General features: G+C 43.0%; 1 protein-coding gene across 5 annotated transcripts in view; it reads left to right on the top strand.

Moving 5' to 3' along the window:
- Positions 1-14,805, top strand: part of LOC139748140 (aquaporin-7-like) — a 171,804-nt gene that overhangs the window by 153,070 nt on the left and 3,929 nt on the right. For 2 of the 5 annotated variants that reach the window (XM_071660818.1, XM_071660815.1), the window contains one exon: positions 13,394-14,805. This exon is cut by the window's right edge and continues 3,929 nt beyond it. In XM_071660818.1, coding sequence (XP_071516919.1) covers positions 13,394-13,410 — 17 coding nt within the window. In that variant the 3' untranslated portion in view covers positions 13,411-14,805. Of the gene's footprint in view, positions 1-979; positions 998-7,630; positions 7,765-13,393 lie in introns of those variants that run through there. The other 3 variants (XR_011712541.1, XM_071660816.1, XM_071660817.1) reach the window with 3 other exon arrangements.

Genomic DNA, 14,805 nt, shown 5'->3' with positions numbered 1-14,805 from the left:
GTCATGTAATACTACAGAAGTAGATTGAACTTGTATTTTTGAATAAGATCAGTCATGTAATACTACAGAAGTAGATTTAACTTGTATTTTTAGATAAGATCTGTCATGTGATACTACAGAAGTAGATTTAACTTGTATTTTTAAATAAGATCAGTCATGTAATACTCTTGTCTCAATGAGTGATGAACATCAAGGGCGTCTTAACGACTGTGTTCTAGAATGAGTATTGCAACAGGATTTTTCACAGTTATTTAACGTTGTATCATAACTGAGCGAACAGATCTGTTAACCCCGTGACCACTGCGGTACGACATTTGTGTACGAGAGCGTGACCTTTGACCTAACGTGATACCCATGGGTCGTGCCCTCGTTCACAGGGGCGGTCGTACTATAGTGTTCATAGGACAAATAATGCCCAGGGTCGAGACCATAGGTTCGAATCCTGGTTAAGGCAGTCGGTCCACAGTCAACCCAACTGTTCATCCACATCCAGGGGTTAGTCGATAAATTGGGTACTTTCATACTGACCTTCACCTTCATGTAAGCGTAGGTCATCATCACTTTATATTTTTTCTAAGTATTATGTTCATCATAACATCACATCAGCCCATACGCTCCATTCAGGCAATCTTGGCTGGTCTGTTATCACTGGTCATCCACAACACAACCATCACCCAGATACTACTCACCTCCCATAACACCAGCAGATCAAATGACAGAGCATCATCTACACTACAGAGCATCATCATCACTACAGAGCATCATCTACACTACAGAGCATCATCATCACTACAGAGCATCATCTACACTACAGAGCATCATCATCACTACAGAGCATCATCTACACTACAGAGCATCATCTATACCATTAGTGACACTATCTTGAGGGCAATCGGTGACACACTTGCTTCAATTTCCCCTCCATCTCTTCATCATCCACACTGTCCTCAGTTCGTCGTAACCTGTTTGTCCCCTACAGTGAATGTGGCAAGGTGTGGTGAGGTGAGATGGTCTACTGACGGTGGCGTAACGCAGCTCAGGGTAAGTACGGTGGCGTCCCACTCTCGCATCACTGTGGTTGTTGCCACATGTCGTCGTGCATTGTGACCCAACAGCAGTGAGTGCCGCGTCTTGGTTTATGTTATTGTTTTTAGATACTGGAACTGATACCAAAAGGATGTATCAGTTTAAGTCTCATATGAAAGCGAACAGATGCTTCTGTTGGCAACTGATTTTGAGAAGAAAATATCTAACTACAAGCATAAAAGACACCATACGAGGTTGTCACAAAGATGGAACTAGGAAATTATGAATTGTAAAAGCTGTAGTTTGATAGTGTCACACTACTGGGTAAGCTTAGCTTAAAAAAAGTGCATTCATAAGAATACGTGGATAAGTGGAGTTAGGGGGACATAAGCATTACTGGATTATGTGCTAATCGACAAGGGAGCACAGGAGAGACTGTTGGATGTGAACGTGCTGAGGAGGGCAGCTGGTGGAATGTTTGATCACTTCTTGGTAAGAGTGAAATGTAAAAGTCTGTAGAGATGGTGATGAAAGTGATTGAGCTTCGAGAAGAGGCTTGTGCTCAGAAATGATAGGAATGAATGAAGAGTGCTATAAGAGTGGGATCAAATAAAATGAAGGAAGTGGGAGAGGAGTGGACGATGTGTTGTGAAGCAAAGCTTTTGAGCGTATGAGAAAGGGTGTTGAGTAATGGGGCAAGGAAGTTAGGTCGCAAGCAAAAGAGAAATCAGAGATGTGTAGACTGTATGTGAAGGGAAAGAGTGCGAGTGACTGGGAGGTGTACAAGAGAAAGCGGCAGGAAATCAAGAGAAAACTGTAGAAGCTGAAAATTTGTACGGTTGAGAGATGAGGTGAGAGAGTATCGGTGAACTTAGGCTTATTAAAGTGTTTTGGAAGGAGATGAATAGTATTAGAAAAAAACAACGAAAAACAAACAAAGAAACGCCATGAAGTATGGGGAACGCACTGTCTTGGAAATTCTCAAGGAATGTGTGGAGTAGAGAGAGAGGAAAAAAAATCCCTACCAGTTTATCAATGTCTATGCAGGTGGACTGTGAAATAAGAAAGACGTGAGGAGTAGTCAACTGGATTATTTAATTTTAGCAGATGCTAAAAAAGTACTTGTGTAGCCTTGATCTGAAGGGAGACTATAAGTCTTTGCACATACTCTGCCGGGAGGTGGTTTACTCAAGTATCCATCAATTCTTCAAATGAAAATAGTATTGAATACATTGCTACTACATCTGTTTTCCCCCATCATTATATCGAAGTTATGGCCATTGAATATCTGTGTAAAGTGAAAACAAAATTCGCATGTTGTCGAAGTGATTTAGTATGTTAGATCTCAGAGTCTGCACGTTTTTGGAAGGAATAGAATTAAGTGTTCGAGTCTCTCCTCATGAGACTCAATTCTAAGCAAAGGGATTAGATTCGTTGCTCTTCTTTGAATTCGCTTCACTTTTTCTTCTTCATCGGTCATGTACGGTGACCAGAAATGAACAGGCTTATAAAAGTGTGAGTATCGCATCCATTATGGAATTTATATTTCTGCCTATGAAGCCTAGTTCCTTATTGGCTTCATGTAATGCAAGTGGGTATTGTTCATCGCATTTGAGGTCATTGCTGGTAATTCATTCCAAAGTTCTTCTCTTCTTCTGCTCCTAGCAGCGGTTTATCAAGCACTTTGAGTTCATGATTATTATACATTTTCTTTTTGAGACATTTACCTTCTGTGTCAACCTCTCCTCACTCATCCTCTCTATGTGCCCGAACCATATTAGTATACCTTCTTCAGCTCTCTCAGCCATAATCTTCTTATTACCACACCTTTTTCGTACCTTATTGTTTTTTACTCGATCAACTTTCCTCTCATCACATACTGTCCGCAAATATTTCATTTCCAAGACTCCCTTGTGTATTTCGTCATTTAAAGCCCACGTCTCACATTCATACAACACCGTCGGCATTAGTATACCATCAAACATTCCCATCTGCACTCTCACAGATAGTTATTTTTCTTTACACACACTCCTCAATGCACTCAGGGCCTTCGCCCCCTCACCCACCCTATAGTTAACTTTAGTTTCCATTGTTCCATTTGCTGTGTCCACTTAGTTATCTAAAACACTTCTCCTCCCCAAGTTCTCCCCATTAAAATTCACATCCCAACTAACCTGTCTCTTTACACTGCTAAACATAACAACCTTTCTTTTATTTACATTTACTCTCGATTATCTAAGTTCATACGCTTTCGATCTCAGATACTAACTTCTGCAGTTTCTCAGTCGAATATGCCACAAGCGCCTTATGAAAAATCCAGTAACTAAGTTACCTCCCAGCCTACCCTACAACTGACAGACTGCAGACTTCCCCATCTCCCCACAACCCTCGCATTCTTCTCCTTCACCACAGACGGATTAAACAACCAAAGTGACGTCACACACCCCAACCGCAGACCACCTGTCACTTGGAACCACTCATCGTCTTCTCTTCCTACTCGCCCACACGCCTTACTTTCTTGCAAGTAAGGCTTTCAACAGCTTTCCTTCCTTACCATATATACGTAAACCGCTCCAATAAGCATCTCTACTGACCTTGTCATATGTTTTCTTTTTCTTGACGCAAGGCTTTCACCACCTTTACTCACTTCATAAAGCCACTCTCCATGACTCTCTCACTTTGTACACTTCCCTGACCCAAACACCATACATCTACCACTCGATCAAACACATTCAACAGACCTTCAAGATACTCCTTAGCCTCCTCACCTCGTCACTGCCTATTGCCACTTTCTCGTTAACTCCATTCACTGATGTTCCCATTTGTTTTCTTGTGTTCCTCACACTATTATCGTCCTTCCAAAAAGTGATATTATTCTCCCTGAAGCTTGTTGATACTCGCTCACGCCAACTCTCAATTGCCCTCTTTTTCAGCCCCTGCACCTTCCTCTTGACCTTTCACTTTCTCTTGAAAGGTTCCTAATTTCTCGTAGATATTCTCTGGAAGTAACATTCTCTTTGATCTTTCACTAAATATTAGTTTCATGCCCACCACTCGCTACCCTTTCACTTGTCCACCTCCCACCTTCCACATGCCACCCACTTCTCTCAAACATATAAGCACTGCTTCCTTGAATATCTCTCATTCATCATCCACTCCCCCTAGCTTCCTTTACTCTTACATTTTGCCATTCTACACTCACCTCTTCCTGGTATCTCTTTAAACAAAACTCTTTTCTAAGCTCACTCACTTTACCATCCTCTTCCACCCATAACATCTCTTCTTTTGCTGAAACCTCAACAAATCTTCATCCTAACCTCTATGAGGTAATGATCAGGCATTCCACCATCTGCCCCTTTCAGCACTTTCACATAAGACTCTCTCTCTCTTTTGTACGCCTATCAGTTACTATATAATCCAGCAATGTCTGCCAACCATTAACCGACTCACTCGTGTATACTTATGTATATCCATTTTAAATCAGATATTACCAGTCACCAGTTCTTTCTCAGCACAGAACTCCACAAGCTGTTCGCCATTTCCGTTCACATGACTGGGTACCCCATCCCTCCGCCAGTTATATCCTAAACTCCCATATTACCTATTTTAGCGTTCAGATCAGCTATTACTAATTAATACTCGATCTCTTGCATTTACATTGCTGACGCACTCACTCAGCTATTCCCAGAATACTCGCCTCTCTTCCTCACGCCTCTCGTGTCTAGGTGTATAGGCACCTCTCGTAATCCACTGTCATTTTTACGCACATCGTTCTGGAGCTCACGTGAACTCTTATACACATTTCGCCAACTCCTCCTCCAGCAGAATTTCTACATCTTTATTTGCTCTCGCCCTCGTCATAGGTACTCGTAAGTACTCACACCTACCTATGAATTTATCCCTCAGACATTTCCAAACCATTCTTCTTCCTTCTCCTTGAGCATTGTTGCACGCAGAGCCAGAACATCCAAGTTCCTCTTCTCAAACAAACTAACCATCGCTCCATTTTCATCCTGGTTACATCCTCGCCCATTCAGATACCCACAGCCTGAGCCTTCGAGTAGGGAATGAGCGCTTCCTGCTTTGCTTCTTCTTTTCCAAGTGTTTAGAAATTTGAATGGAAAGTGGGAAGGGTTTCCAGCTCCCAGCTCTCGCCTTTTTCAGTCGCTTTGTACGACACGCAGAGAATATGTGGGAGGTGTTTGTTTCTATCCAGTACGTACCCTGGGAGAGCATATATATATATATATATATATATATATATATATATATATATATATATATATATATATATATATATATATATATACATATATATATATATATATATATATATATATATATATATATATATATATATATATATATATATATATATATATATATATATCCTACAATTAAGAAGCATCGCTTTTGCATGAGTTGCTTATTTGTGAAGTTTTGCTACACATAGACGTATGTTTTTATTATAAGAAATCAAGATAATGTCATAGTGAACTAAATATAAACTCAGATGATTTTTTTTTTGTGCTTGTGTGTGTGTGTGTGTGTATTTATACGCATGAGTGTATGTTCTCATGAATTAATGTAGTATGTTTATATTTGACTTAGGGAATGATTACTTTAGAGCATCTTGATATAATCATATGTATTATCTCTGGCAGCAGGACAGATGGACTTCACCTTGTGCCACTTATTGTGCAGTGTGAAGCGCCAGGAGTCGTGTCTCACATCATAGCCGTAGACACTAACTGCTTCCCTCTCTCTTCCTCCTTTAGACACTGGCCTCCACCAGCTACCAATCTGGTTCTCGGTTGTGGTGATATTCCTATTGGTTCTACTCTATCACTTTTCTTCATCATAATTCTTCTTTCATCTCTTCTTCCTTCATGTATTAGTTATATTACCTTCTGTACTTGTCTTCAGTATAGTGGTTCGTATCCCATCCCTTTATGTTATCACAGGAGATCCTCTCATCCAAGCTTAGGTCATCAGCATGGTTCTCCTCCACCTCATCCTCTTCCTCCTCCACCACCCTCATGCCTGGTGTACTGAGCAGTACTGGCCACCACAACCCCTCCAGTCCTAGCAACGACCACGTCCCACTCTCCAGCACCCGAGTCAACCCTGTTGAAATCTATGGTACAAAACCAAGTGTCCAGATCAACACAGTGAGCGATGCGTTCGATCTTGTCTCTCGACGGAACGAACCGTGTGTTAGTGTACTGGGCCTGCAGTCTGCGTTTTCTGTATGTGTTTGATACATCGAATCAAACCTCTGAAGACCAAGACCAACATTTCTCTTCGTCGGTGTCGTTTTCCATCAGACGATTTGTAATGTACGAGAAAACGATCCCCTATTTCCTTGATCTTTTTGAGCCATTGCGATCTTGCTTAATCACCATTATATCACTTTACCAGGTGATTCAACTCCATAAACTTAAACGAGTCACGAACTTAGTTTACATTTAGTTATCTCCTGACGTGAGCGAGGTGCGTTGTCTTCATGTCTCTCGTTACATTAGATACCAGCAGATACCGCACCTCCGGCCATGACACCCTGATCCATCTGGCTTTAAGGAGATCGTAGCAAACCCTCGATGAGGACAGACCTTGATGAGGATCATCTGTAGCTTTCCTGTAGGCGTCATTGTAGCTAAGATAACCTCTAGGTCTACACAGTGCCTTTGAAGACCCAGACCCGGGAGACAATAGATGCTGTCATCTCCATACCTCGACGGCAAATAACACAGTCAGCGATACCAGAGCTAACCATCCACAGCCAAGCCTCATAGACTATTCCAAAGTTTACCTTGACCACCACATATTACCTGCTTCAGCCAATTAGGAGCACTTCTTTATCCATTACGATATGTACCGCATATACGTTTTTCTTTGTTAGATATGTAACTTAAAACTACTACGAAGAGAAAGATGAAAGTTATATATTGACTGCAACAATTACCGTGTCATGGTTCAAACTGTGTGTCACTTCTCGCACTATGGGAGAATTAATGAGGAATACAGCTATGAATTCTTCACATAGATATTCAGTATTGCTCAAAAGCAGCATCTAGAGTGAATTCGAATATTTGATTGACTTAACAAAGCTTCCGCATGAAAAAGGAATTAAGATTATATTTGTTTTGAATAATTCTATAATTATTTATACGTAGAAAATATAAAATTTATCGAATAACTCTGAAATGTACAAAAAAGGACGAGTAACTTACCCAGGTAGCAGTTCGCAGTTCTGACCCACCACACATCAGGTGCCACTGACCCACCTTGTCTGCCTTACCTCCTCACACTTACCCTGTCATTCTCTTCCTCCGGCGTCTCCTTTGTACTTCAAAGACGACGATCTTTCTGCCTTCGTCTTACACCTCTGGTGATGGTGAGGGCCATTACACGGGGCGTCTGAGATTGCCGTGGATTTACGAAGCATTTCTGAATGTTTCTTGTGCTTGTCTGCCTCTATCGCTCCCACAGTCCTTCTACCACCACCACCACTACCACTGCCACCGATCTAACGCAAGTGTCTTCCAGCCTTGTGACCCTCCGTCTACGGACGAAACTCACTCTCTGTTGTCTTCCCTGTAAGGTTCGAGACTGTGGGTAAGCGACCCCCAGAGCCTAGCCTGGGCGCCCACCAAGCCTGATATGTGAGCCAGCCGACCACATCTGTACGAGGTTACCTCTTCCTCCCCTACGGTCAGTCGTGGCGCCACATCTACGGTAGTATTCGCCTCGCCTCCAGCGGGCAGTTAATCCCCCGTTGATACTAATACTCTCTACTAATACGAACTAACTGTCCTTAGAGCGTAACGGCCCGAGAGAGGGAGTTTAGGACCCTGTAGATATTGGCGTAGAGGCTCAGAGAGGGAATTTAACCAGCTGAAGGTACAGCAGAGACGAGATGACGGTTTGGCATAGCTTCATGTTTGGGGAGGATGGTTGAGGTTTCTGGTGCCATCTCTGGACTTGAGGAATTTGACTCGTTTGTCCCACATCTCCGACGAGGAGTGACTAGGGTCCCTTGACGGTGGCTGCTCCACTTCACGAGGCCAGGGAGACCTAACTTGTGGTCTACCAGAGGACTTTTGATTTCTCTTTTCCAAGACGTGGGTTCGTCTGAAGTGGAGGATTTGAGAATTGGATTTGCTGAAGGGGGTCACTCACAGTCTCTCTCTCTCTCTCTCTCTCTCTCTCTCTCTCTCTCTCTCTCTCTCTCTCTCTCTCTCTCTCTCTCTACATTCTAGACCACTACACTAATTTTCAACACTGTTGATCACGTAGCTACTTAAGAATCAACAAGGATTGGAAATTACTCCCACATGTCAGTAGGAACTATTTTTGTTGGACACCTAACACCCATTTGATCATTTGACATATATAAGCTGTATAGTCAGATCACACTGTACAAGAACACCTTTGCAATGAACAAAGTCTAACACAGGCTTTCTGATGTTGCATAATGAGATGCATTGGCAAGAATTATGCTGTTCTGCAACAAAGACACAGTTGGACTTATTTCAACAGACTTTCGAGCTGTATTTGATGACCACAATATGTAAGGTCGTACCTCACATGGCTTTAATCTTCAGTAGTATGTACACTTTTAGTACTGATCCACAGTGTTAGAGAATTAGCCACGACGTGACTCAAATACGGACATCTTAGTCTTCATAGATAACCGGGACGTCCCTGTAGTACCCCTAGCTACACCCGCAAGGTCTTCAGGTGGAGGGAACTTCGGGGTTCTCTTGTGCTTCATATTCGTGCATGATAATAGACAAACATATATATATATATTATCTACATATATATACTAACTGATTAGTATTTGGAAGTACACTTGGTAAATGGTTCTTTGAAGTTGGTCTTGAGCTGTCAGTAGAGAGCATGGTGTTATGGAGAACTTCCTCTTGGGTCATCTATATTCTTTGGTGCGTCACCGACAGTTCACTGTGGTGACATAATATTACTGTAGTTTACCCTTAAATTCTTTTCCTTAGGTGATGGTGGTGGTGGGGATTATCATTCATTGTTACGATTACACTAATAATGATGGTAACATTTATATAATTATACATGTTACATGATAGTGATAATGTTATTATGGTGTTACAATGAAAATGGTGATTGTTATCATTATCATTAAAGTGATGAAGAAAACGCAGACTGCAATGATGAGAATTCCGTTTTTCACAGAAAACGTGAAAGTAGCGTGCATTTTTAGGGAAAACTATTGCAAATGACGAAGAAGAAGAGCGGATTGTTTAATAAGACGGCAGCAGCTGTCTGGCCGCACGGAGGGCCACGACTCATTATTATGAACACACCTCAGCCACCACCTGCTAACACTGCGAGCATCATGAACTCTCTGGGTCTGCCATGTACACGTAGTATAGCGAGTCTTATGAATCTTGTCACATACATTAGACCTGTTTTCTCCCAGTATACCAGGCTTGGCTGTGTCAAATGTGGTATGATAGTACCACCACTTGACGTCATTATGAGACACAGATCTATGTGTTTATAATAGTATTCTCTGTGTATTGTACATGGCTGTTTCCAGTCAGATTTTAGATTTTACATTTGCCCAAAACTGGGAAGCATAAGGCTTATTGACCTATATTCATTTCCTTAGTCGGTTTAGTATCAAATATATGTATGTATATATATATATATATATATATATATATATATATATATATATATATATATATATATATATATATATATATATATGAAGATGAAATCGCACTTTAGTACGAGTTTATACCATTCTATTTAACAAGTAATTTTTCTATCCATGTGGCACGACATGTTTCGTGGAGACAACCCACCTCATCTTCAGGTGCTGCCAGTACTTAACAAAGTTATTCAAGTCCAAAACATCACACTTGAGTCCCGCCGTCCGTACATACATATACTGGAGGGATAACCCCACTTGATCAGGTGTACTAATGGTTTATTATAACCTTACGATACACGACATGTGTCACGGAAAAAGTCCACCACATCAGGTGCATACAATACACACACTCCCAACACCCAACACAGACACACTGGCCTGTACACCTTCCTCATCACCTAACACAGACTCAGTGGCCTGTACACCTTCCTCAACACCCAACACAGACACACTGACTTGTACACCTTCCTCAACACCCAACACAGACACACTGACCTGTACACCTTCCTCAACACCCAACACAGACACACTGGCCTGTACGCCTTCTTCAACACAAAACACAGACAACTGAGCTTACAAGAGGGAATTCTTGGTTCATTCTCAGTAGGATTCATTGGTCTGTCACTGGTTTCATTTCTTTCTCTTCGCTTCTTGTCAGAGTGAGGATGAAAGAGCAGAATTACAGGAAGGGTACAAGAAGCTGGGGCAGATTTCTGAAACATTCTGTTCCGGGTTGAGAAGAATGAGTAACGTCGGGACGGTACGTGACTGGAGTGAAGGGATGGGTAACAGGGAGGAGAGATGGGTAGATGGTGAGAGAGTGTAGATGGTGAGGGAGTATAGGTGGTGAGGGAGTGTAGATGGTGAGAGAGTGTAGAAGGTGAGGGAGTGTAGATGGTGAGGGAGTGTCGAAGGTGAGGGAGTGTGGATTGTGAAGAAGTGTAGATGGTGAGGGAGTGTAGATGGTGAGGGGGTGTCGAAGGTGAGGGAGTGTAGATTGTGAAGAAGTGTAGATGGTGAGGGAGTGTAGATGGTGAGGGAGTGTAGATGGTGAGGGAGTATAGGTAGTGAGGGAGTGTAGATGGTGAGAGAGTGTAGAAGGTGAGGGAGTGTAGATGGTGAGGGAGTGTTGAAGGTGAGGGAGTGTGGATTGTGAAGAAGTGTAGATGGTGAGGGAGTGTAGATGGTGAGGGAGTGTAGATGGTGAGGGAGTATAGGTGGTGAGGGAGTGTAGGTGGTGAGGGAGTGTAGATGGTGAGGGAGTGTAGATTGTGAAGGAGTGTCGAAGGTGAGGGAGTGTAGATGGTGAGGGAGTGTCGAAGGTGAGGGAGTGTAGATTGTAAAGAAGTGTCGAAGGTGAGGGAGTGTCGATGGTGAGGGAGTGTAGATAGTGAGTGAGTGTAGAAGGTGAGGGAGTGTAGATGGTGAGGGAGTGTAGATTGTGAAGAAGTGTCGAAGGTGAGGGAGTGTCGATGGTGAAGGAGTGTAGATGGTGAGGGAGTGTAGATGGTGAGGGAGTGTTATGAGGGACGTGTGGCATGAAGGAGTTGTGCGAGGATGAGTAAGAGACCTGAGGAGTTTGTGTAAGTCGTCCCTGCTTGGCTGGTGGAAACCAGCGTATTGGCAATGGGTAAAAAGGATTACCCTCTGACCTTAACCTGTCGTGTCTATAATTGGAGGAAGCTAACCCCCCACCTCACCATCTTCAAAGGTCAGCGTAGACGGCGCGGGAAGGCAACACGACGCAGTAATCGTGTGTAGATAGATTTTCCCTGGACCGTACCTTACCTGCGTCTATTTCTGGGAGGACGACGTAAACCCACTTACACGCCCTCTGGGGAGACGTAGGAGGCCACGGCAGGTTCTGGAGCAGGTGGCCCAGTTGAGGGAAGGAGGACCGATTGTGGTGGTAATCCCTCTTGAGAGAGGCTGAAACGTGGAGATAGATAGATAGATAGATGGATGGAGAGAGAGAGAGAGAGAGAGAGAGAGAGAGAGAGAGAGAGAGAGAGAGAGACTGGACAATTAGAATACTTTCAATCTTTCATGACGTACTTGCATGACGATGGTCAGTCCATCTGTGCTCGTATCATGCACGGTGGCTGCTGCTCTTTGGGCTGTGTGGTCGTTCCCCGCCAGCCCAGACGTCAACACCACACCAGCCCAGGCATGTGTTCCTCCTTCCCAGAGCACACCTGGCTCACATGAGGCGCTTCTGTGGGGGAGACTCATCCTACGAGCGAACAATTCTTGAGCGAATGATAGACGAGGGTGACCAAACTGCAGTACCAGAGGGGGAGTCAAGATGGGTCACGCTGATGTTGAAATACATCCTTCTAACTACCTACTTTCCTACTGCACATGTATCCCTCCAAGTCGGTCCTTAAATCCTACATTTAATCCCTCTTACCCACAACCATGACCGCCTCTCTTGCCACTATATCTCATCGGCTCAGAGTCGCATCTCATTTACCTTCTGACAACAATTTCCTCTAAAATTGATACATCTTCTGCTCTTCCAGCCTTAGCCTTACCCACCAAGATACATCTTTCGTTCATCTTTCGTTCTAACGTATGTGATATTTTCAACGTTACCTGTTTCGCTAATGAAGCACTAAAACCCGTAACGCTACCTAGCTATCCTGTCTTCGTTTATGTACGTTAAGAAGTTAGAATACTCTACACTATCCCTACGGATAACTACGTCATAGACTATTAGGCCTTCTCTTACCTGGCCCTCCCATGTACTGTCCTCCAGCTGATAAACTCGTCAAAGACCATCAGGTCTTTTGTGGTCTGACCCTCCCATTTGTCTTCCGGCAAATAACTCAGTCGTAAACCATCAGGTCTTTTGTTATCTGGCTTTCCTGTGTACTGTCCTCTAGCATATAACCTTGTCATAGACCACTAGGTCTGTTATCTGGCTTTCCTGTGTACTGTCCTCTAGCATATAACCTTGTCATAGACCACCAGGTCTGTTATCTGGCTTTCCTGTGTACTGTTCTCTAGCATATAACTTCGTCATAGACCATCAGGTCTTTTGTTATCTGGCTTTCTTGTGTACTATCCTCTAGCATATAACCTCGTCATAGACCATCAGGTCTTCTGTTATCTGGCTTTCCCATGTAGGCAGATAACTCGTCACATACCATCAGGTTTTCTGTTATCTGGCTTTCCCATGTACTGTCCTCCGGCAGATAACCTCGTCATAGACCATCAGGTCTTCTGTTATCTGGCTTTCCCATGTAGGCAGATAACCTCGTCACAGACCATCAGGTCTTCTGTTATCTGGCTTTCCTATGTACCGTCCTCCGGCAGATAACCTCGTCATAGACCATCAGGTCTTCTGTTATCTGGCTTTCCCATGTAGGCAGATAACCTCGTCACATACCATCAGGTCTTCTGTTATCTGGCTTTCCCATGTACTGTCCTCCGGCAGATAACCTCGTCATAGACCATCAGGTCTTCTGTTATCTGGCTTTCCCATGTAGGCAGAAAACCTCGTCACATACCATCAGGTCTTCTGTTATCTGGCTCTCCCATGTACTCTCATATGTACCCCACAACCCTGAATAACAACAAAATCCCAAAAATATTGAGCCACATCTCCATATTTACAGCATTTCCCAATCATTAATCTCAAGTTATTTTGCCTCTCCCTGACAGCCTCGCCCAAATTCTGAGGTGAAGAGCCTTCCTTCCTCCTACTCTTAGACCAGAGGCCCCACTGTACAACCACACAGGACAACCACAGAGTCACTACACATTCACCAGCTGGACGAGGAACTGGATGGCAAGGAGTCCAAGGAGCGTATACAACAGGAGCATCAAACCAGACGAGACATGTGCAAAACTCTCAGTTGTTATAACACTTTCTACAACGTTTGTTGGTTTTAATATCTACAACTCGGTGTTGTACATACAACTGTAATATTGTCAGCAGCTAGAACAACATATGCAACTCTCTCGGCATGTGTAACACTACGTACAACACTAGAACACTATTCACAACTCTGGTAATCGCTGCAATACCATCTACAACCTTCATAGCAGATAGAACACAACCTACAATAATGCCAAAGTCAAGAACACCATCTGCGACTCTTACAACACATCTACAATACTCTTATGAACTAAAACACATCTACAAGCAGCTGAAAACACCTGCTACAACACTCGTCAGCTGGTCCACATCATCTAATAACACTTAGAAAATCATCCACAACACCATTTACAATGCACACAACAGATGGACAGTACAATGCTCTTCGTTTGTACACTATATACAAGACCAGTGAACTGTACAGTTGTATTCATGGCTGCTGAAGCGTTACAATGTACTACAGTGACTGCCCAGTCCAGGGTAATCCAGAAGTGTGTGGTGCCTCTAAACCAGACACTATTCGTAATTCTTGCTCTAGTATCTTTTCCACATGACTTTATACATTATATATCTAATATACATTTCATAAATAATCATCAAAGCAGTAAACAGCTTGTTATCCGGCCTTCAGATAACGGAAAGATTCAGTTATCCGGCTTTCCAATACCAAAACTAAATGAGGTTCATTTTCGACTTGCAGACCTTATTGTTCATGCGTCGGCCACCAGAGGGGAGCTGCGTCCGTTGTTTACATTAGCAGCTTTGGTGGTCGATCAGACATATTCTTCCTTACGAGATAACGCTATAACCTCACCATGTATGGTCTTATGATACTAATTACGTTATCTAATTATCCGGCTTTATAGAGTATCCGGATATCTCCAAATCCCATGAGGGTCGGGTAAGAGTTCGTTAACCGCATCATCATCTAAAGTATGTATTATATAACCCCTACATAATCCCATGTTTAAGTCTCTCTTTCTACGTAGAGAATATACTGAAGACTTGAGTGAGGCGTGGAGTTAAGACTGGTCATTGTGTGTTTTGTAGGCAAGATGTGGAGGTTTCATCTTACTTCCAGTGTGGAGAATCTCACACCTCGATTCCAGCTACTGTGAAATCCTCTCCCTTCAGTTTGGGTTCTTTTTTTAGGGACATGTTCAAAGGCGCTTCTTTAGGGCAAAGTGATGGCCAA

This window comes from Panulirus ornatus, chromosome 72 (genome assembly GCF_036320965.1).
Source record: "Panulirus ornatus isolate Po-2019 chromosome 72, ASM3632096v1, whole genome shotgun sequence".
Classification (NCBI taxonomy): Eukaryota; Metazoa; Arthropoda; class Malacostraca; order Decapoda; family Palinuridae; genus Panulirus; species Panulirus ornatus.
This window is presented reverse-complemented; position numbering and strand designations above follow the sequence as displayed.